Source organism: Megascapheus bottae, chromosome 1 (assembly GCF_031878675.1).
Source record: "Megascapheus bottae isolate mThoBot1 chromosome 1, mThoBot2.hap1, whole genome shotgun sequence".
Taxonomy (NCBI): Eukaryota; Metazoa; Chordata; class Mammalia; order Rodentia; family Geomyidae; genus Megascapheus; species Megascapheus bottae.
The window spans coordinates 3,735,154-3,758,204 of NC_143509.1; the positions used below are offsets into that span (position 1 = coordinate 3,735,154).

Consider the following 23,051-nt stretch of genomic DNA (forward strand, 5'->3'; position numbering starts at 1 on the left):
GTCTGGTTGTGCTCCCGTTGCAGTGGATGATGCTTTCCGGGCGTTCTCAACGCTCCCCTCCCCTGCAGGAGGGCGAGGTCCATGTGCAAGCCTCGCTGGTGCAGGTTCCACAGGCTTTCTTGGGAAGAGTGGCAAAGGACCTGCTCAAGGTCGCACAGTGAACAAATAGGAGTGGGGATGCTCACCTAGCCCTCGGGAGCGGCTGGGGGGGGTTTCCGGCATCCCGCGGAGAAGGAGCGCAGGGGGAATGAATGAATGGCCGCGGCCGCCCCGGCGCGTGTCTTCCCCCGCCTCCCCTCCCGTAGACCACAGCGTGGGCCGGGCTTGGGCGAAACCATTGGGCTGCGCTGGGAAGGGGGAGTTTGGGCCCGCGCGGCGCATGCGCACGCCTGCGCCCCATTCGGCCCCAGCGAAGTAGAGCGCGCCGCTCTAGCGGGGTCCGTCCGGTTCTCCCCCCGCGCCCGGGGCCCGGGTGGTACGGTCTGCCTCCGCTCGCGCTGCCCCTCCCCGTTGGTTTCCGCGCGAAAAAAAGCTCGGGGGCCCCCAGCGCTGTGGCCGCCGCCGTCACCACCACCGCCGCCGCTTGTTGCTGCTGCTATCGCGTCTCGTGCAGCTTGGGAGAAGATGCCGGCCCGAACCGCCCCGGCCCGAGTGCCCGCGTTGGCCACCCCGGCCATCTCGCTCCCCGAGGATGTCCGTAGGCGGTAGGTGGTCAGGACGAAAGTGGGGTCGGGGGGGGACCCGGGGACGGGCCGAGGCGTCGGCCGGGATGGGGGCGTGCGGGGGTCTCGCCCTCGCGCCTCCCCCCGCCCCGCCGTGGCCTGTGGCCTCCGCTGACAGGCGGGCGCGCATGCGCAGGGCGGCCCTGCGAGGCGCGCAGCGGTTGGCGGCGGGCAGGACGGAGCTTCCGGTCCCGCCGTTTTTCCCTCCCAGGCCCTTTGGCGCCAAAAAAACAAACAAAAACCCATCAGGAAAATAAACACACGGGCACCCGGTGGACGAAGGACGGGGGGCATTGGCTGGTGCCTCTCGGACACAACCGGCTTGGTGTCTGGCACCGCCTGCCCGGGCGCGCAGGAAGTGGGCAGCCCGGCAGCCGCTGGGAGCCCCCATCCTCTTGGGCTTCCACTTCCGGTGTCTGGCCTGGTTCCCCCCCCACACCCACCAGGGCTAGCCTGGGGGTGGGGTTCCTTGGATCTTCATCCCCACGGCTGAACAGTCTCTGCTGCTCCTCGCGCAGGGGAGCTTTTGGTGCATGGAGCTTGCATGGTGCATGCAGCCTGCAGGCCCTGGGGTCCCTTCAAGTAGAAGGTTACCCCTCAGGGACGTGGGCACCCAACCAGGGAGTCGAGCCTGTAGGGCCAGTAGTTCTAAAGTGTGTACCTGGGATGGGGGATAACCCTCAGCCATCATGGCTTCCTCTTCAACTCGAAGCAAGGATGGTTTCTGTGGGGGTGGTTTTCTGTGCACAAGAGTTGGCGGGAAGAGAGATCTGGCCTGTCCTCAAAAAGCAGTTGTAGAAACTTTTTTGTTCTTGCCAGAGCCTTGTGCATGAATCAGAGCCCTGACTAGGCCTGGAGAACCCTAAACCTTGTTGGCCAGACCCCATTCCTGCCCTTCTCGAGTTTGGTGGTGGCTGTCATTGTGCCAGGCCAGCACTGGTTCGGGCCTTGGGAGATGAAGTGGTATGACTTCAAAACTTTTGTGACATAGGTGATTGGGACCAATGACCTGAACCACGCTAGGCACGCGTTAGAGCACTGAGCTACAGGATTTTTCTTCTTTGCTGGGCCTGTATGCCGTCCCTGTGCTACATTTTTCTCAAAGCTAGCGCTCTACCACTGGAGCCACAGCACACAGCACCACTTACGGCTTCTTGGTGGATGAGTTGCAGATAGTCTCATGGATTTTTTTTCCTGTCCAGGCTGGTTTTGAACAGAGATCCTATCTTGACTTCATGAGTAACTAGAAATATAGGAATGTGCCACCCACGCCCTGCCAGATCTTACTTCCCCTTTGATTTTGAGATGGGGTCTTCTGAAGTTGTCCACCAAGTTAAGCCCACAGTCCACTTAAGACCTTTTCAATTAAAGACATGAACTTGGGGTCTTGAACTTGTTGGAGAAGCTCTACTGCTTAAATTCTGTAAGAATTGTGTATTTTTTGGTAGTATTTGTTTATATTTTGCCAGTCCTGGGTTTAAGCTTGGGGCCTGAGCACTGTCCTTTGGACTTTCTTAAGGCTAGAACTCTACCACTTGAGTCACAGAACCACTTTCGCCTTGTTCTGTTCATGTGGTACTGAGAAGTCTAACCCAGGGCCCTTCATGAAGGCTAGGCAGACACTGCCACTAAAGCCACATTCCCACCCCTTAAAGGTGATGAACCTTTGCAGTTACTACAGCTTTTTTACTTTGTGAGGAGATAGCTGGGTCTCAAAAGCCTTAAACTCTAGCTCTTTTCCCCCACAGAAGTGGATGTGGAATAGGGCAAAGCTGAAAATACTTTTTTGTGTGTGATCCTTGGAGTTTGAGGTAGGGGCCTCAGCTTTCTGGGTAGGTCCTCTGCCCCTAAGCCCTGTAGCCAGACTTAAGCAAGGGTAGCGTGGGGTTGCAGCTTAGTGTCAGAGCCTGTACTTGGCTTGTAGGAGGCCCTGGTTTCTATCCCTCTTGTCAGACTACATTTCAGAACAGCACTGCTGAATTTGGGGTACCATTTGTAATCTCTTGCCATTTTGTAATCTTTCTATTATACTGCATGCTTCCTCCAGATTAATTTTCCTGAAGCATGCTGTTGGCTTGTTGGCTTGTGGAACAAACTCAAGACTACTTAACGCTACATCTCAGACTATCTCCCTCTTCTTGCTCCGGCTTTGCCCGCCCTGGCTTCACTGCTTCCATCTGCTTCTTGGGTGGTCCTTGGGCCAACTTCTTACACTAGGCCGTGCCTGCATGGTTGTGTCTCGGATCAGTTCACTCAGGACTCTCCACTGCCCTGTGCATCCTGTCATACGCCCTTTAGTTAGCACTCAGCTTTTAGCTCTATTGACCTATTTTTATATACACACAAATTCCGTATATACATAATTTGTTTACTAGGACTGGACTTGAACTTGGGGCCTGGGAGTAAGGCTAAGGCATAGCTCCCTGGTGCTCTACCACTTAGGCCACACCTCCACTTGTAGCTTTTTTTTTTTTCCAGTCCCGGGCCATGAACTCAGGGCCTGAGGACAGTCCCGGGTTTTTTTTCTCAAGGCTAGAACTCTTACCACTTGAGCCACAGCGCCACTTCTGGCTTTTTGTAAGTATGTGGTACCAAGGAAATGAACCTGGGTCTTCCTGCATGCTAGGCAAGCACTGTACCACTAGGCCAAACTCCTGGCCCACTTGTAGCTTTTTGCTGGCTCACTGGAGACGAATCCTGGAGGCTTTGCTGCCTGAGCTTCTTTAAAAAAAAAAAACCCATCAAACCTCAAGTCTCAGCCTTGTGGGTAGCTAGGATGAGGTGTGGAGCACCAGTGCCTGGCCTAGGTATATTCACACCTATTCTTACCTCTTTTGCCAGTCCTGGGCTTGAGCTCAGGGCCTGAGCACTGTCCTTGGACTTTCTCAAGGCTAGAGCTCTACCACTTGAGCCTCAGCACCACTTCCGGCTTTTTTCTATGTATGTGGTACCGAGGAATCGAACCTGGGTCTTCATGCATGCTAGGCAAGCACTTTAACCACTAGGCCAAACTCCCGGCCTGCTATTCTTACCTCTTAAAATGACTTCTGAAAACAAGTGGGAGTCAAGGGGTCTCGGGCTCTGGAGTGAGCAAAGGTTGTATCTGTGTATTTGATCCTTCTCTCGCCCTGATTCCTGGGCATGAGGCGGAATACAGATCCCCCTGGGAGAGTAGACTGGACCCTTGTGGAGAACTTGATGATCCCTAAGCACTGTCTAGGTGCTTAAGACAGAAGCTGTGGCCCGCCTACCTCGAAGGGGCGGGGTTGGGTGTGGCTTGGCACCCAGGGGCGTGGCTAAGGGCTCAGTGCATGCGCACCCCAGGCCAGCGTGACCCAGAAGGCCGAGGTCTACTCGGGATTGAAATCTGAAATGCCTCTGGCTAGAGGTGCCGAGTCGTGCAGCTGTTCTCATTTTAGACTCGCCTCAGGCCAAGGCCCTGCCGGGCAGGGATGACTTTTTGCCAGCCACGTGCTCCTGGTCATTCTTGCAGTTTTTGAAATTGTTTTTCTTGCCCCCCGGGTGATGGGGATGGAACCTGGGATCTGAGCATGTGCCACGCGGCTTTCTACCCCGGAGCCAGCCAGACTCTTCCCCCCCCCCCCCCCACCAGCGCTCGACAATCCTGGAAGTCGTTGTGGGGCTTCCGGAGTCCAGGTTACACAGGCTCTAGGTAATCACGTGGTTTGTAGTTCAATGTTGTTTCCAGCCACCCAGCAAAAGTTTAAGAGATCCCTTCCTGGTAGCACCATTTTCCAGCCATCCAGCTTACTGTGAGATGACCTGTCACGCGGTACATGGCCACAAATGTGAGTAGGAAACAGGAAGCTGGGTCCGCAATGTGACATGGGTCTGGCACTGACCCTAAGCTTTAAGTTCCAGTTTGGCCTGGCCCATCATGAGTACTGGTCTACAAAAGCCAAACAGAGCTGTCTGCCCCTTCAGCTAATCACTGAGCTCTTGGCCTGTGTGACTGCTGGGCTCAGGATCCAGAGATGTCACTAGCCTGGTCCCTGCCCAGGGCTCCCTCATTTCAAAAGCCAGACACCAATCCAGCTGGTTAGACCTGTTTTCTGCTCTATCTGCAGGCAGCTTCTGGAGCCTCCTGTGCCTTCTCTGGCTTTTTCTCATTGTCTGCCCTTTGTCTATTTTTCCCTTGTCTGATCCTTCTCTATTCCCTTATAGATCAAAATCCAATTAAACACACCATGAGGCTTGAACTCGGGCCTGGGCACTGTCCCTGAGCTCTTTAGCTCAAGGCTAACACTACCTCTTGAGCCATAGCTCCACTTCTGGTTTTCTGGTGGTTCATTAAGAGATCTGTGTCATGGACTTTTATTTCCTAAGTTGGCTTGATGCCATGATCTTAGATCTCAGCCTGAGTTGGCTAAGGTTACAGGTGTCAGTCACCAATGCTTGGCTTATCTTTTTGGTACTGGATCAGGCTTCCTAGCAGGTTTTCTACCATTTGAACCACACCTTCCAGTACTCTGGGGATGGACTCTCAGAATTTTTTCCCTGAAGCTGGGCACTGGTGACTCAGGCCTGTAATCTTCAGATCTCGGCCCAAGTAGATCGCATGTGACCCACACATGGAAAAACTTTGGTTTGATACATTATCAAAGATGAGTATTTTACTGAGAAGCCAGCAGTTCCCCCCCTCCACCCCCCAGTCCCTCCTGTCTGCATAGGGGTGTGTGGGTGGCCTGTGTGCCAGGCAAGTTTACTACCACAGAGCTGCAATCCTGCTCAGACCTAGCAAGCCACCTTTTTTTTTTTTTGTTAATGGTCCTGAGGCTTGAATTCGGGTCCTGGGTGCTTTCCCAGAGTTTATTTTTAGTTCAAGACTAGTGCTCTACCACTTGAGCCACAGAGCCATTTCCAATTGTCTGGTGGTTAACTAACTGGAAATGAGTCTCGGACCTTTGCTGGCTGGGTTGGATTTGAACTGCCATCCTTGGGTATCGGCCTTCTGAGTAGATAGAATCACAGGCGTGAGCTACCTCTTCTAACTTGATCTCCAGCTCCCTTGTTCATCAGCATACCCAACTGCTGGCCCATCTGAATACCCTTTCTGGTTCTGTAATGGTCAGCTGTCGGTTCTTTCCGTCACCTCAGGGTGGCGCTCGTAAGATCACTAACACTAGCCACAGCCTTTTGCACATGGCTATCACACCTAACTGGAAGAAGAGCCACAAGAGATCTGTCACCCACTGACAGAAGGACCACAGAAGGACCACAACAGTGGGACAACTCCTTTCCCCAAACCAGGAAGTCATGAAAATTCTCAGAAATGAAGTTGGTAACCATGTTCCATTGCCTTTTCCCTAGGCTCAAAGACTTGGAAAGAGACAGCCTAACAGAAAAGGTGAGATTTTAAAAATTATTTTGCCTACTCAGGGCCTTCTGTTCTTGCTGAGACTTTTGACTCAGTGCTGGCACTCTCAAGAACTTGAGCTACAGCTATGCTGCTGGATTCTTGCTACTTCAGTGGAGAGATGGTTCAGGGACTTTGCTAACCATATTACCTTCACACCTTGATCCTCAGATACCAGCCTAAGTATCTGGGATGACGGGCATGAGCTGGGCTCCTGGTTGCTATTTTCTTACATGCTGACCATTTGTTTTGTCCATACTTAACTCTTTTCCTGTATACTTTTATCTCTAGGTGATAACATGTGATACAATGTAAATATCATGTTAACTGTTTCTGCTAGGGTTTAGGGAATAAGGGGGCAGGGAGAAAGGGATATAAATGACACCTAGGTGTGAGCCACTGGATCCTGGCCTAGAATTGGAGCTTCTAATCCTAGCTACTCGGGAGGCTGAGTAGATCTGATTGCAGTTTGAAGCCAGCCTGGGCAGGAGAGAATTCGTGGGACTTTTTTTTTTTTTTTACCCCTAGTCCTGGAGTTTGAAATGAGGGCCTTGGGACACTGTTCCTGGGCTTTCTCAAGGCTAGTGCTCTATCACTTAAGCCACAGCACCATTGCTGGCTTTTTCTGTTTAAGTGGTACTGAGGAATTGAGCCTGGGGTTTCACACATGCTAGGCAAGCACTCTACCACTAAGCCGCCTTCCCAGCCCATCATGAGACTTACTTTACAATTGCTGAAAAAGCTAGAAGTGGTGCTGTGGCTCAAGTGGAAGAGTACTAGTCTGTAGAAAAAGCTCAGGGACAATGCCTAGACCCAGAGTTCAAGCCCCAGGACTAGAAATAAACTTAGAATATAAACACAATTTGTCGAATATAAACAGAATTAGTCAAATATAAACTCAATTATTGGAATTTTTTGACTATGAGTCGCACTTGGTGAAGGCCGAATATTTGTGTATGTGCATGTGTGCCTGTACTAGGGCTTGAACTTGGGGCCTAGGCCCTTTTCCTTGACTATTTGATAGCTCAAAGCTGGTGCACCACACCTTTGCATTTGGCTTTTTTCGTTGGCTAATTGGAGATGAGTCTTAAGGACTTCTAAGGCCTGACTTGTAAGGTTAGTTTAGAACTGCCATGTTCAGATCGAAGTTTCTTGAGTACCTAGGATGACGAGCATAAGCCACCATGTCCGCCGGGCCTGCTTTGGATTTTGTGACGTGTTGTTGACTTGAGCTGGGTCACTAGTTTTGAAGGCAGGGAATTTCTTGATGTATCCTTTTAGTGGCTATGTAGCAGTTGAGTACTGTTCAAACCCAATATCCTTCCCTTAGGAGTGCGTGAAGGAGAAATTGAATCTCTTGCACGAATTTCTGCAAACCGAAATAAAGAATCAGTTGTGTGATTTGGAAACCAAATTGCATAAGGAAGAATTATCTGAGGTAAGAGTGTTCTAGGCTTCCTGGCTTTCTTTCATAAAAGAAATCTCCCTGACCAGATGCTGGCTTGCTTATACCACTAAGCTGTCCAGAAGGCTGAGATCTGAGGATCAAGGTTCGAAGCCAGCTTGGGCAGGGAAGTCTTGATTCCTATCTCCAATGAACCAGCAGAAAACAGGAAGTGACACGGTGGCTCATAAGTGGTAGAGCACTAGCCCTGAACAAAAGCTCAGGGACAGTACCCAGGCCCTGAGTTCGTACACACCCGAGACTGACAAAAACTTGATAACAGGGAGGCAAAAAGCACCCCACTTGCCCTTTTACCTGATAATTGTAAAGGGAACGGGGTTTCTCCTTTTTGTGATGTCAGTTGTTTGCATTCACTGCTAAATTATCCTTTCCCACTGTAGGAGGGTTACCTGGCTAAAGTCAAATCCCTTTTAAATAAAGATTTGTCCTTGGAAAACGGAGCTCACACATTCAGTCGACAAACAAATGGCTACCTAGAAAACCGGAATCGAGAAGGCCGGAGGGTTGGAATAACCAATCTGAACACACCAACTCCCACTTCGAAACTTCGGACGCCCCGTAGAAGCAAGGCCAATTTGGAGAATAAGCGTAAGGCCACAGGTGCTATTCTGGGCTTCCTGGAGCCTGTGGCTTGTGTGTGTGAATGACTTAGGGGTGGGGAGGATGAGGTCTGGGGGTGGGTGCTCTTGAGTTGAAGCACTAACTTGGGAATTGGTAAACTTGGGTTTTTAGCTTGAAGAAAACAAATCACATAAATGGGTAGGGCTCTGGTGCATGTCTATAGTAGTGAGTGTTGGGGAGGCTGATGTGGGAGGATCATAAATTGAAGGCCACACTGTAACCTTACCTTGGAAACCAAAATCGAACTGTAAGGGTGCTTACTGGCCAGGTCCTGGTTCTCTGCAGTAGCTTGGCCTTGAAGTAGGTCATGCCTGTGCACTTGTCCGTTCCTAACGGTGTCTTCCTTGTTTCTCTGCGTAGCCGAAACTTCATCCAGCTACGTGGTTACCAGGAGGGCCACCAGGCAGACCTCGATCTTATCCCATTTCACCAAGGGGTCAGTATCAACTAAGTAGGGCATCGGGCATCGATTGCTTGGGGCTTGTTGGTCATGCTACATAAATGGAGATGGTGTAAAGCATCAATGATTTTCATGCTGCAGATTTTATTTTTGCGTCAGTTCTGGGACTTGAGCTCAGGACTTGAACTTTCTCAAGGCTAGAGCTCTACCATTTGAACCTCAGCACCACTTCTGGCTTTTTCCTATGTAGGTGGTACTGAGGAATTGAACCTGGGTCTTCATGCATGCTAGGCAAGCACTCTACCACTAGGCCAAACTCCTGGCCAGATAATTTAATTGCATATTGGGGCTTGAACTTGTGGCCTAGGTGGCTTTTTCTTTATTGACATGGGGCTTGGAGCTGGGCGGGGGTGGGCGCAGACCGTCCTCAAGGCTAGCACTTGACCCAGCGTCATTTGCTGGCACTGAGGCTCGGGAAGTGGATTTGTTAGGCAAGGGAATGTGGAAGTTGGCTGGGACTCTGAACTCATCACTCCACAATGTGCCACAGCCCCACCAAGCGGAAGCCCTTGGAGGAATCTGAAAGTGTGAAGTTGGAAGACTCCATGGAAGACAAGAAACATGATCAGGTGGGCTGCTCTTGTCCACTCGGGGTGTGTGCGTGGTGTGGCCAGGAGGCCGGTGTGCGGCCTTTCCTGCACAGCCCTTGCAGTCGTGCTCCCCTGGGAGTGCCGCCACAGGGTGTGCATGCGTATCTGGGGCTGTGTGGAGAAAGTGTCCAGAGGCAGACTGGGATTGGTTGGTGCTCCATGTGCAAGTTAGACCTGCGTGTCTACATTTGGGGCCTTGGAGAGCTGGGGGCACGGCTGAGACTGGAGGCTCAGTGCTCAGGATTGAATGAAAGGCCTTCCACCTGGCTCCACGAACTCGACCTTCCAATCCCTCTGTGCTGTCCTACAGCTTAAACTTGGGGCTTGGGTGCCATCCCCAAACTCAAGGTTAGTGCTCTACCACTTGAGCCACAGCACCACTTCCAGCTGTTTGGTTCGTGAAGAAATGTCTGGATTTCTCTTTCCCAGGCTGGCTTTGAACCTCGATCCTTAACTCTCAGCCTGAGTAGCTAGGATTACAGGTGTGGGCCACCACGCCCAGCCTTATTTTGAATTTAAAATTGTAAGTAGATGTACAAATGGTTTCCATTCAACACAAGGGGGTGGTAATATTGCGGTTTGAACTCATGGCCTCCCACTTGATAACATTCAATTGCTGGATCCATGCTTCTAGCCCAGGACCCATCTTGACCACAGTGATGATACAGTGGGGTTCTAGGACTGGAACCCCTGTAGCTGTGTGCTAAGTGTGCGCCCTGCTGCTGGGCTCCCCTCTAAGCATCAAATGGGACCCCAAGGTCAGTGCCCCTAGTGAGCCGTCAGTGCCCAGCTTCCATCTGAGGATCGCTGGTTCAAAGCCAACCTAGGCAGGAAAGGCCATGAGACTCAGGATCTCTAACTACCAAAAACCAGCAGTTGAGCTGTGGCTCAAATTGGTAAACTGCTGGCTTTGAGCACAAAAGCTCAGCCTAGCACGCAGGTCCTGAGTTCATGCCCCACAAGTGACCAAAAAAACGAAAACCCAGGCTGCCAGCCTTAGGGTACACTCCCTTATTACACACACCTTTATTCTTACATGTTCATAACCACATGATGTGTATTCCTTGATGAGCTCTTTGATCAGTTCACAATGGCTTCCAAATGCCTTTCCTACCTTCGCCTCCTGTGTGCTGGGATTAAAGGCGTGCACTACTCTGCCCAGTCTCCAGCTTAACTTAATTTGAATTTGTGCTTTTGGTGCTTATATTCCTTTAAATTCAATTCTGGGGCCAGGAGGCTGGCCTAGTGTTAGAGTGCTTGCCTAGTAGGCACAATGACCTGGGTTCGAATCCTTAGTACCATACACATAGACACAAAGCTGGGAGTGAAGCTGTGGCTTGTGGGAGAGTGCTAGCCTTGAAAAAGCCCAAGGACAATGCTCGGGCCGAGTTCAAGGCCCAGGACTGACAAAGTAAAATCTATTTTTTTCCTCCCTCTCCCCTGCACAGGAGGAGAAGAGGCGTAGAGTTATGTCGACAGAATCGTAAGAATCTTTTCTATTCCTTTTTTAATCTTACGCATTGCATTTCATTTGGAACTTTCCTGGGAGCTTCACAAAGCTTGCCACTGAGTTCCTCCATCAGAGGCCTGCTAATTTGAGTTTGGGATCAAAACCCTCTGTTTTGATTCCTGTAATGTCCCCTTTGTTGCAAAAAATGAGTTGTGGCCAAGTGAGATTCAGAAGCAAGGGGACAGGATGTACTGAGGAAGAACTGGCTGCAGCATAGGAGCCCTGAGACCCCTGGTAGGGGGTGGGGTGCTTTGGGGAATGAGTCCATTATATGACAGAAGTCTGAAGTGCTTGGTGCTTTGTGTTGTCCAGAGGCGACGAGATTCCCGCAGCAAAAGTGGAGAGTGCTTCACCAGGAGTCCGAGAGATGAGCAGCAGAGTAAAGCCTGTCACCCCGGGTCCCATCCACCCCACTCTTCTCTTAGAATAAGGGCGGGAGGACATGGCCTTCTGAATGGGTGGGACTGGCCTTTGACTTTGGTCAGATGGCCGTTGACTTCCCCGGTGGTCCTCAGACTCTCCAGACATCAACCAGGGTTTTGTTCTTTATGCCAATCCTGGGTCTTGAACTCTGGGCCTGGGCACTGTCTCGGAGCTTCTTGGGCTCTGTGCTACTATTTGAGCCACAGCACCACTTCCAGCCTTTTCTGTGTATGTGGTGGTGAGGAATCAAACCCAGGGCTTTGCATGGTAGGCAAGCAGTCTACCAATAAGCCATTCCCAGCCCCCAAGAATCTCCTTAGTGTTCTGTCTCCTCATCCCTCCAAAAAGAATTGTCTGGATGATAGCCAGTCCTGATTGCTATAAGACTGTAGGGACATTTGGCTCCTTTCTCTATAGGCTATAGGACAGTTTGGAAAGGTAAGAAACTTACTGGTTTCTTCTCTCCTAGGTCGAGAACCTCCCACATCCTGACCAACTACTGTAAGTCTAGCTGACCTTTTTTTTTTCTTTTTAAGTCTTCGGGTTTGAACTTGGCCAGAGCACCGTCCTTGCTCAAGGCTAGAGCTCTACCACCTGAGCCACAACACCATTTCCGGTCTTTGCTGTTCATGTGGTACTATGGAATCGAACTCGGGGCTTTGTTGATGCTAGGCAAGGCCTCCTCTAGGGCTGGGATTATGGGCGTGTATGCTGTGCCTAGTTAAACGTCTAATGCTTGAGACAGACGTTGGTGGCTCACATTTGTAACCCTACTCTGGAGGCTGAGATCTGAGGATCCTGCTTCAAAGTCAGCCTAAGCAGAAAAGCCTGTGGGACAGGGAGCTGCAGTGAACCATCAGAGAAAGGACTGGAAGTGCTGCTGTGGGGCAAGTGTTCGAGTGCTGGCTTTGAGAAAAAAAGCTCAGGGACAGCATCCAGGTCCTGAGGTCTTCAAGCTCCAGACTGGCACAAAATCAACCCGGGAACACGAGCACCACACTCCCTTCCTGGGATCTCCTGTGTTACAAACCCATCGCAGAGGCCTCTGGGGCTTTCTGGGACAAAGCTCGGCAAGGAAGGAGCCGCAGAGCCCCTCACAGCCTCTTGTGCTTTGTTTTTGCAGAACACCTAAGTCAGAGCCAGACACAGAAGCCAGCCCCGGACCAGACATAAAAATGGAAGATGAGGCGAGTGTAAAGGTAGAGGCTTTTTTTCCTTCCCTCTGCTTTATACACTCTTGATTGGGGGGCGGGGGGGAGGACACGCAGGACAGGATTCTGGGTTCAAATCTAGCCCCACATACTGGGGGGGCAGTTCTTGACGAGACGAGGCTAAGCCTGTCTCCTGGGGGCACTGGTTGTGGGCTGTCTGTCCTGCTGCGGTCTGCTAGGGCTGGCCTTTCGGGGGGAGTGTTGCTCTCATGCGCCCCTCTCCTGGCGTTGGCCTCCAACTTGGCTAAGGGAACATGCTTATTTCTACTTTGTGCCAGTCCTGGGGCTTGAACTCAGGGCCTGAGTACTGTCCTTGAGTTTTCTCAAGGCTAGCGCTCTACTGCTTGAGTCACAAGCAGCACTTTTTCTGTGTATGTGGTACTTGGTATATGCCAGGCAAGCAACTCTACCACTGGGCCATGCTCCCAGCCCCAGGGGAGTGTTTAAAGCTGCTGGTGTTTTGTGAGGGGGGCATCAGGGCAGGGCCAAGGGAGCGTGTATATAGAGCTAGAATCGTTCCGTCATGCTGTGGTGTGGGACTTGTCTAGCTCCTTTGTGGGGTGTAGGGAGTAAGATGGATGGTGACATGTTCAGTGTGGACAAATGTCTGCAGATGTCCCATCAGGAGCACTTGAGGGACAGGGCCAGGCCTCGGGGCCCAGGACGGGTCATTATGTGCAGGTAGAATGAGGATTGCCCCACACCTAGCCTTGAGTCTTGGAGCCTGGCAGCATCTAGAGAAGAGGCCAAGGGCCCATCCAGGGTTCTGAGCCTCCCCTAGGAGTCCCCAGCTGTTGCACATCTGGGGGCCATCCTCACAGCTGGCAGTTGTGTCTCCTGGTAGAGGATTTGAGAAGATCGGTCTTGGCCTTTTGCCTACAATTGACTTGAATTTCATAGTCAGTTTGTTAGATTTGAATTCAGAGCCCAGTTGCTATCCCTGAGCTCTTTTGTTCAAGGCTAGTCCTCTACCCCTTGAGCCACAGTTCCACTTGTTTTCTGGTGGTTAATTGGAGATGAGTCTCATGATCTTTTGTCCTGGCTGGCTTGAAGCCATGAGCCTCCTGAGTGGATAGGATTACAGGGGTGAGTCCCCAGCACCCTCATGTCCCTGCTTTAGGAAGATAAATGACTGATCTAAGGATTCTACCCCCAACCCATACTGGGGTTTGAACTCTTCAGTTGAGAAGCTATCCCTAGTTTTTTGCTGGAGGTTAGCACTCTACCTCTTCAGCCACAGCTCCACTTCCAGACTTTTGGTAGTTGATTAAGGAATTCATCTCCCAGTTGAGGGTCTTGAACTCGGGTCCTGTGCCCTGTCCCTGAGGTTTTGGCTCAAGGCTAGCTCTGTACCACTTGAACCGTAAGTGTGTCAATTCCAGCCTTTTCTAAGAGTTCACAGGAGAAAAGTCTAAGGCTTTACTGCCTGGACCCAGGTTTTGAACCACAATCCTCAAATCTCAGGCTCCTGAGTAGCTGGGATCGCAGGCAGGAGCCACTGACACCCAGTGAAGCTTAACGGACTCCCTGCACCTGCTGGCTTGAAGATGTGATCCTCAGATCTGACTACGTAGCCAGGATTAGATGCTAGCTACCAGTGCCCAGCTCAAGATGTTCGGTTTTTGTTGTTGTTGGTCTTGGACTTGAATTTGGCTTGGGTGTTGTCCCGAGCTCTTCAGCTCGAGGCCTCTGCCCTACCCCTTGAACCACAGCATCACTTCCAGTTTTCTGGTGGTGAATTGGAGATGATTCTCAGACTTCAGTGCCGGAGCTGGCTTTGAACCTCGATCCTCAGATCTCAGCCTCCTGAGTAGCTAGGGTTACAGATGTGAGCCACTCTGTCCAGCTTCAGCTCAGATTTAAAAATACATTTTTCTTACCAATGCTAGGAGTGTGAAAGTTTCTTTACTACTTGTTGGGTTGGAGACCTAATGGGGGGAGTCTACTTGGGAAGCCTGGCCCCTGCCGGGGCACCCAGGCCTCTGCTGCCCCAGCTACCCCGCTCTTTCTGATATCCCTGTTGACTGACTCTCCTGTCTCCACGTCCCTTTCCCTGGCAGGACGAAAAGAGGCCGAGGAGTCAAACTGAGGAGTAAGTCGGGGGGGGGGTTGCATGGAAGTGTGGGGTCCTGGAGTTGCCTAGGAATAATGGGGTGCCATGGGGACAGGACTGGCCTGAAGCAGGACGACACCACACTGTGTGCCAGCTTCCCCTCTGCTCAGTTGTGTGGGTGCCATAGCCTGAGGCCCCTTTCCTCCACTGGGGAAGCTACTAGGGTCCCCACAGCTGTCTCTGGGGGATGAAGTTAGCAGGGTTTGAATGGAGCCTTGAGCCTTGTCCCTTTGGGTCCAAGAATAGCAACAGGGCTTTTCCAGCTAACACTGAAGTATTGGCTCACTTGGACAGAACTCCCAGACGTAAAACGAGATCCGAAAAGCGATCAACTCCACCCACGTCTGCCTCGAGAGCCACACGTGAGAGGGTAAGGCATCCTGTTCGATTGCCGTGGTGGTTTTTCTTTTCAAAAGTCTTGGCAGCACAGGGTTTTGAACTTGGGGTCTGGGGCTTGGTAGACAATGCTGTCACTTGAACCTTATACCCCTCCAGCCCTTTCTGCTTCACAGCTGAGATCCCTGCCTGATTAATTTACCACTGCCTCCTATGTAGCTGGGGTTACATACATGAACTGCTACACCCAGCTCTAACTCCCCTTGGAACTGAGCCCTGTGTAAGATCTAGACAAATGTTGTCGTGTCTTAAACCTAGGAACATGTTCCAGGAAGCAAGTTTCATGTGAGCTTGTTGGTGACCATCACATGAATGTCACATTGGGCCAATAATGAACCACATCTATCACATACACACACACATATTACACATACCATTGGGCTTTCCAGATCTCCAGCTTGTGCAAGGTGGAAGTCTTACTTTCTGTTCTCCATTTTTGCCTGGTCTCCCTGCCCCCTTCATTTCTGTTGTAATAGGTGCCGGGTGAGGTGGCAGGCTTCAGGGTGAGTATTTTCTAGAGAACTCTGGAGGTGAGGGGTTTCCTGGGGAGACCTGGGGATCTAAGATTGCTTCCAGCCTTGCCATCCTTACTATCCACCTGAGCTGCTCAACTGTCTGATCTCTGCTTCTCACTTGACTTTTCTCTAGGACCCCCGGGCCTTTGCACATGCTAGGCACAGTGTTCTACCACTGTTCCACCAAATCCTCATTAAATCATCAGTTATGTCTGCTAAATCTTAATCAGTTATGTCTGCACAATACATTAGAATTGTTCTGTTCATTTTTTTTTTTTTTTTTTTTTTGCCAATCCTGGGGCTTGAACTCAGAGCCTGAACACTTGTCCTTGGGCTTTTTCAAATCTAGAGCTCTACCACTTGAGCCTCAGCACCACTTGTAGCTTTTTTCTGTGTATGTGGTACCAAGGAATTGAACCCCCATCTTTATGCATGCTAGGCAAGCACTCTACCACTAGGCCAAACTCCTGGCCAAAATTGCTCCATTTCGTTAGCTGTGGTACAGTTTTAGGGGTAGTGGGCTGGGATCGAGTCCTGTCCAGCCGACTCTCACCCCTGACCACCCACCTCGGATTTGGGAACTGGAGTGAAACACCTAGGATTCTGTCTGAACAGTAGAGTTACCAGACTCGAGCCATGCTTCTTTGCACTTGTCCGGTATCTGAGATCACTATAAATGTCACTGTTCCGGTGCAGCGGCAAGCCCAAGCTGTCAGACTGGCAGCTCCAGAAAAGACATTTCCTTTCTTCATCTCATCAAGACATTTATTTCATTTCACAACTTAGGATGTGAATAATATCTGTGCAAATGATAACCCCGGGTTATGTTCTTGAGGCTGTGGCCTGATCGCTGTCCCCTCTTGATCTGCACGGGGGACTCGGCTCAGGAGAAGTCCCAGCTGTTGGTCGCCCGGTATGACCTTCAGTTTGGGGTCCCTGTGCTAAGGCTGTGCGGACATGTTGAATGGGGCAGGAATTGGTCACCAGCCTTCCCCACTCTTGGATTTTCCTATAGGCCTCCTTGACCACACAAATGAAGTACCTCGGGTTGCAGGCGTCGTCACATGCAACCTGCACTCGTTGTGTTTCTCGGTGTCTGAGTTTCCTAGAGATAGGATCTTGCCTATATCCCAGACTTTCCTGGACGTGTCGTCCTCCTGCCTCAGCTGAGTGCCGGGATTACAGGCGTGTACTGCCTTGCACGCTTGGATATGCAGTGTATGACTGTAGGATTTTTTGGCGCTGAGTCAGTTTTGGTATTTCTGTTGCCCACATGGATTTCTTGGTTTGGCTGCAGCATACTTAACTTTCCTAACTTGGTACTCTCTTCCTCTAGGATGAGAAAAGAAGCAAAACCAAAGACACGTAAGAACTTTAACTTACATTTTTGGGACAGTACTGGTGCTTGAACGCAATGCTTGGGTGCTGTATTTTTTTTTTTTTCCTCACTCATGCCTGGTGCTCTGCCACTTGAGCCATACCTCCACTTGGCAGCTTTTTTGGGCTGACTTTGTCCTAAGATACTCGGCTCTGAACTTGCTGAGTAGCTGGGAATACAGGCACCTTCATTGCAGAAAATAGTAAGCCGAGTTCCTCTGGTCATCCATGTCAGATCTTTCTAGAATGAAAGATGACTTGTTTCTTTCTGGAGTAGGGGCCTGGGCACCTCAGATGCTGAGGAAGAGGCTGGGAGCCCCGGGATGGTCAGGAGCCACGTGGGCCTCATCTGTCCTGGTAGCCTGGCCTGGGTGGGCATGGCGGGCACTGCTCTGCTGGGCTCCTGACATAACTCCCAGCTGATTCACACCACTTCATTCTTTCCCAGACTGGAGAATGAGACCGGGACCAAAGCAATGCAGAACATCAAGGTGAGCGTTCGCGGAGGAAGGAGGCGGGAGGGAGGGCCACTGCGCATGCGCCGGGCTGCCTACGACGCCCCGGCCCTTCTGCACTCCACAGCCCCAGGAGCCTCGGTGTTCTGAGTGTGGGCAGTACCTGGACGACTTTGAGCTCAAGTACGAGCAGCACCCTAACGATGCCGTAAGTGCCAGCTCCTGTCTTCCCCCCACATGCTATCCCCCATGCCCCCTCCAGTGCCTCTGCCTAACCCCTGGCCTGTATCCTGCAGCTGGAGGAGCCCCAGATGTTGACCAATGAGAAACTCTCCATCTTCGATGACACCAATGAATCCGGCTTCGAGAGTTACGAGGCTTTACCCCAGCACAAGCTGACCGGCTTCAGGTGAGCCACGCCCCCCTGGGCACGACCTGGGCAGGGTCTGGCTACAGGCCTTCATCCCTCCCACCCCCACTAGCCGCTCCCCACATCCTGGCCACCAATCAGGAGCCCAGGACCCTGAAGGGTGAAGGGTGCCATCTTGGTGCCTATTTTAATGTTCGGAACCCACGGTAAACCTGGCTCAAGTATGGTGCCCTAAACATGTCAGGCTCTTTCTGTAGGCATGCCAGTCCTGGGGCTTGAGCTCAAGACTTGGGGCCTGTTCCCAGCTCCTTTATTCAAGGTTAATTTTGCCACTTGAGCCACAGCTCCCACTTCTGGCTCTTGTCTCCAGAGAACCACTGTTAAGAGCCTCATGGGATTTTTTTTTTTTCCTGCCTGGGCTGACTTTGAACCATGATCCTTAGATCTTAGCCTCCTAAATAGCTAGGATGACAGGCGTGAGCCACCAGCGGCTGCCTGAACCTTTTCTGTTGAAGGTAATGCTGTATCACTTGTGTAATAGTTCCACTTCAGTTCTCTTGGTTCATTGGAGAGGAGTCTTTCCCAGGCTAGCTGGGAACCAGCCCCCTGTGTATCTAAATGTCCTGGAATATTTGATCACTCAGGACAGACCTAAGATTATAAAAGTCCCTGCTCACTGTGCTGCTCTTACTTGCATGGAGAAGCAATCGCTTTGCCACCACCCATGGCTCTGACCAGCTTTCAAAGCCCGCTGCCCATCGGTGACGTAGACTTCTCTAGAAGCTGGTGCGCCCAGCCTGGGTTGACAGTGGCCAGCCTGGCCTGGGTTCTGTCATCACGGGGGCCTGACTGTTCCCAGCCCTGGGGACCCAATGTGGTGGCTCAGCTGGTGAAACGTCGCCTTGTTGCCCTCTAGTGTATATTGCAAGCGCGGCCATCTGTGCCCCATTGACACGGGCCTGATTGAGAAGAACGTCGAGCTCTTTTTTTCTGGTTCAGCCAAAGCCATCTATGAGGACAACCCCTCTCTTGAAGGTACCTGGAACATTCCAGAAGGACTGGGGGGGGGGGCGGGATTTGAAGTTTCTAGCAACTGGGGAAAAATTGTTCCTCCTGGGGCCAAATTCTGTTCTCTGCTCACAGGTGGTGTGAATGGCAAACACCTGGGGCCCATCAACGAGTGGTGGATTACAGGCTTTGATGGCGGAGAGAAAGTGCTCATGGGCTTCAGTACTGGTAATGGAGCAGTTGGGCCCTTCCCTGGGGTGGAGGGCGAGGGCCTGGGGCGGCTCGGTGGCCTTGGCACTAACGTTCATACTCCATGGGAGCCGTCAGAGCCGAGCTTGGTGGCTCATGGCTGTAATCAAGCTCCTTGGGAGGCTGAGATCTGAGGATCAAGGTTCAAAGCCAGCCCGGGCACTAAAGAACTTGACTCTTACCTCCAACCTCTAGAACACAGGAAGTGGGGCTTGGCTCAAGGGTAGGGCGGTCGCCTTGAGCTGAAGAGTGCAGGGGCAGCGCCCAGGCCCTGAGTTGAAGCCCTAGACCAGTCGAGACGATGACTCCAGGAGCGGTTGCTAACAGCTGTGTTCCCTCAGCGTTTGCTGAATACATCCTGATGGATCCGAGCCCCGAGTATGCCCCGATCTTCGGGCAGATGCAGGAGAAGGTGTACATCAGCAAGATAGTGGTGGAATTCCTTGTGGGGAACCCCGAAGCCACCTATGAAGACCTCATCAATAAGATCGAGGTGAGGGCACCCTGCCAGCCAGGCCACTCCCAGGAGTGGTGGTGTGGTTCATGTGGTAGAGCGCCAGCCCCAAACAATAAACCCAGAGCAAGACTGGCAGGCCTCTGATCACACATCGGGACGAGCACATGCACAGACACACGCACACGAGTGCACACAGGACACGCACGATACATGGAACTCAGGGCTTTGGACATGCCAGGCAAATGTTTGGCCGCTGAACCACACGCTCAACTCAGTCTTTTTATTCCTGCCCACAAGACCACAGTGCCTCCTTCCGGCCTGAACCTGAACCATTTCACAGAGGACTCGCTCCTCCGCCACGCGCAGTTCGTGGTGGGGCAGGTGGAGAGCTACGACAGGGCCAAGGACACGGATGAGGAGCCCATCTACCTGAGCCCCTGCATGAGGGCCCTCATCCAGCTGAGCGGGGTGACGCTGGGACAGAGGTAGGGACCCCCCATAGCCCTGGAGGCCTCAGGTAGCCTCCCTAAGTTGGGCACTGGTGGTTCGTGCCTGTCATCCCTGTACTCGGGAGGCTTGATCTGAGGATCATGGTTTGAGGCCAGGAAAGACTGATCTCGAATGAACCACCAGAAAACTGGAAGTGGTACAGTGCTAGCCTTTGAGTGGGGGGAAAAATTCAAGGAGAACGCCCAGGCCCTGAGTTCAAACCCCACAACCCATAAGAGTCCTCTGCATCCACTGCCCTAATGAGTTTCCCCCCACCCCCCACCCAGGCGAGCCGTGAGCAGCCGCTCCATGAAGCCCCCAGCCAAGGACAAAGACAAGGGCCCCACGAAGGCCACCACCACCAAGCTGGTCTACCAGATCTTCGACACCTTCTTTGCCGAACAGATCGAAAAGGATGAGAGGGCTGATAGGGAGGACAAGGAGAATAACTCCACGCAACGCCGCCGCTGTGGAGTTTGTGAGGTAGCCACGCCCCCCGGCCCCAGCCACGCCCCTGCTCCGCAGGGTCGTCTCCCAGCAGTGCCCCCTGCCAGCCGGCTCTCCCGTGGCAAGATACTAATGTTGAAAGCTGAAGTCCCAGAGCACCGTGGAGATGGTCCACGGTTAGGGATACCCCCCTATCCCAAGGACCAAGCTGTGTCCTGTAGCTGCCGAGCTAGGGATGGAGGGGGTGGTTAGTGGCTCTGGGTGAGACGCCCTGTGTCAGAGGTGGCCTGGGAGTGGTGATTCGCAGGGCTGTGGTTCGAGTCTGCTGGACATTCCCACCAAACCCGGTCCTCAGCACCTAAGGCAGCACAGGGTGAGCACTGTAAGGCTGGCTATGACCGGTAGCTTGAAAGGAGCAGATCGCAGTCCAAGCTTGGAATAGTGGATCAGTCCGTTTTTAAGACCACCTCTCAACCAGTGCAAACAGGGTGCTGGTGACTCCTTACTAGCGGGCTGTTCAGGAGCCTGAGATCTGAGCATGGGATTCTAGGCCAGCCCGGCAGGAAAGCCTGAGACTTGCCTTTCGGGCAGTTAAATGCAGGTAGAAGTGGAGTTCAAACCCCAGGAATGGCACCAAAAAACTCAACTGGGATATGGGTGCTGAAGTTGAGGCTCAGTGGTTGAGGCCTGCCCAGCAAGCCTGAGGCCTGGAGTTCAAAGACAGCCAGGTGTCACCCTAGCTACTGAGGTGACGGAGATCTGAGGCCCAAGATACAAACCCAGCTTAAAGAGGAAAAAGCCAGAACTGTACCACACAGCACCACCCCTTAGCACAGACGGCCCACAACCTCACCCAGAATAATTGACCTGGCTTGATCTTGGGTTGGATTTGAAGGTTTGCCAGCAGCCGGAGTGTGGCGTGTGCCGGGCCTGCAAGGACATGGTCAAATTCGGCGGGAGCGGGCGGAGCAAGCAGGCGTGCGTGCAGCGCAGGTAGGTGGCGGGCGCCCCCTGCCGGCCGGGCGTCGGAGCGCAGGGCCCCCAGGGCCCCGGCCCCAAGCAGCGCACGCTGCGCTGCATTGTGGACACAATTTCTATCCCTTGGGCCCACAGGTGTCCCAACCTGGCCATGAAAGAGGCCGAGGAAGACGAGGAAGTGGACGACAACATCCCGGAAATGCCTTCGCCCAAAAAGATGCACCAGGCGAAGAAGAAGAAACAGAACAAGGCCCGGATCTTCTGGAGCGGGCAGGCCATCAAGGTGAGGGTCCCAAACCCCTAGGGACGGCTGGGTCTCTGTGTTTTTTCCCTCACTCCTGGGTCTTGAACCCAGGGCCTAGCTTGTCCCTGAGCTCTTGGACTCAAGGTTGGTTTTCTACCAATTGAGCCACAGCTCTACTTCTGGCATTTTTGGTGGTTCACTGGAGAGAAGACTCTCTTGGACTCTGCCTGCTCAGGCTAGCCTGGAACCATGATCCTCAGTTCACAGCCTGAAGAGCTGGAAAGACAGGTGTGAGCCCAAAGAGTCAATGGCTTTTCCTGATAAAATCGTAATAAAGTTGTTGTAGTCGTGCTGCTATGGAGAAGAGCGGGTGAAAACCAGAACTGTGGCACCTGTCTCACAAAGAGTGTCCAAATCTGAGCCATAATTTTTATTTCTTAAAAATGGTACTAGGACTTGAATTCAAACCGTGATGGTCTGGTTTAGCTTGTTTTGATTATGGCTGGTACTCAGCCACTTGCGCCACCCCTCCAGCCCAGTATTTTGCTTGTTTCTTGGAGGTAGGTTTCTGGCTTTTTCGATCCTCGGATCTTGCTCTCCTAAGTCACAAGGGACGACCTGGGAGCACTGGAGCCTGTCTCTACAGCATGCTCGTACTTAGCGCTGGGGTCTGTCACCCTGAGCCTGCCCTGCAATGTCGCCCATTGTCTTAGGTTGAGGGGAAGAAGACCTTTTACCAAAAGGTGTGCATCGATGAGGAGACCCTGGAGGTGGGTGACTGCGTCTCCGTCATCCCTGATGACTCCTCCAAGCCGCTCTACCTGGCCAGGTACATTTCATCTTGCTCTCGTCTGTTCCCATGGTGTCGGAACCAAACCCTGTGCTGGGCCAGGGAGCTCAATCCTGCGATCTCGGCTACTCGGAGGCCTTAGGGTGGAGGATCGTGTCGAATTCATCACCAAGTCACAAGTGGTGCTGTGGGTTGAACAGTAGTCTGAGCCTCTAGTATGAAAATGGTAGGACAGTGCCCAGGTCCTGAGTTCAAGCCCTGGGAAAGGCACCAAAATGCCCATGTCCCTTGCCTACTGCAGGGTCACGGCACTGTGGGAGGATGGCAGCGGGAAGATGTTCCATGCACACTGGTTCTGTGCGGGGTCGGACACGGTACTGGGCGCCACATCAGACCCGAGGGAGCTGTTCCTGGTGGATGAGTGTGAGGACATGCAGCTGTCCTACGTGCATAGCAAGGTCACCGTGGTCCACACGCCGCCCTCACCCAACTGGGCCATGGAGGTAGGTGCCGGGCCCATCTTGTCCCCCCCCTCCCCTTTCGGGGTTCCCCCCACCCCGCACAGCCTCATCCCTGCGCCTTGTCCCCCAGGGAGGCCTGGAGCCTGAGGACATGCTGCCCGGTGAGGCCAACGATGGCAAGACCTACTTCTACCAGCTGTGGTATGACCAGGACTACGCCAGGTTTGAGTCACCGCCCAAGATGCAGCCAAGCGAGGACAACAAGCACAAGTGAGTATCCCAAGTGGGCCTTTGTCACTCCGGGCCTGCGCCCTCGCTTACTG

General features: G+C 52.5%; 1 protein-coding gene across 1 annotated transcript in view; it reads left to right on the plus strand.

Annotated features, from left to right (window-relative positions):
• Positions 1-506: 506 nt before the first annotated feature.
• Dnmt1 (DNA methyltransferase 1) overlaps positions 507-23,051 on the plus strand; it is a 28,545-nt gene continuing 6,000 nt past the window's right edge. Inside the window, exons 1-26 of the mRNA XM_090335731.1 lie at positions 507-704; positions 6,054-6,090; positions 7,430-7,537; positions 7,945-8,152; positions 8,546-8,621; positions 9,136-9,214; positions 10,684-10,718; positions 11,058-11,124; positions 11,638-11,669; positions 12,292-12,367; positions 14,440-14,471; positions 14,787-14,862; positions 16,740-16,768; positions 17,229-17,271; positions 17,363-17,443; positions 17,532-17,644; positions 18,522-18,640; positions 18,749-18,841; positions 19,204-19,355; positions 19,617-19,804; positions 20,096-20,291; positions 21,151-21,248; positions 21,369-21,516; positions 22,191-22,306; positions 22,569-22,770; positions 22,859-22,998. Coding sequence (XP_090191857.1) covers positions 625-704; positions 6,054-6,090; positions 7,430-7,537; positions 7,945-8,152; positions 8,546-8,621; positions 9,136-9,214; positions 10,684-10,718; positions 11,058-11,124; positions 11,638-11,669; positions 12,292-12,367; positions 14,440-14,471; positions 14,787-14,862; positions 16,740-16,768; positions 17,229-17,271; positions 17,363-17,443; positions 17,532-17,644; positions 18,522-18,640; positions 18,749-18,841; positions 19,204-19,355; positions 19,617-19,804; positions 20,096-20,291; positions 21,151-21,248; positions 21,369-21,516; positions 22,191-22,306; positions 22,569-22,770; positions 22,859-22,998 — 2,624 coding nt within the window. The 5' untranslated portion in view covers positions 507-624. The remainder of the gene's footprint in view (positions 705-6,053; positions 6,091-7,429; positions 7,538-7,944; positions 8,153-8,545; positions 8,622-9,135; positions 9,215-10,683; positions 10,719-11,057; positions 11,125-11,637; positions 11,670-12,291; positions 12,368-14,439; positions 14,472-14,786; positions 14,863-16,739; positions 16,769-17,228; positions 17,272-17,362; positions 17,444-17,531; positions 17,645-18,521; positions 18,641-18,748; positions 18,842-19,203; positions 19,356-19,616; positions 19,805-20,095; positions 20,292-21,150; positions 21,249-21,368; positions 21,517-22,190; positions 22,307-22,568; positions 22,771-22,858; positions 22,999-23,051) is intronic.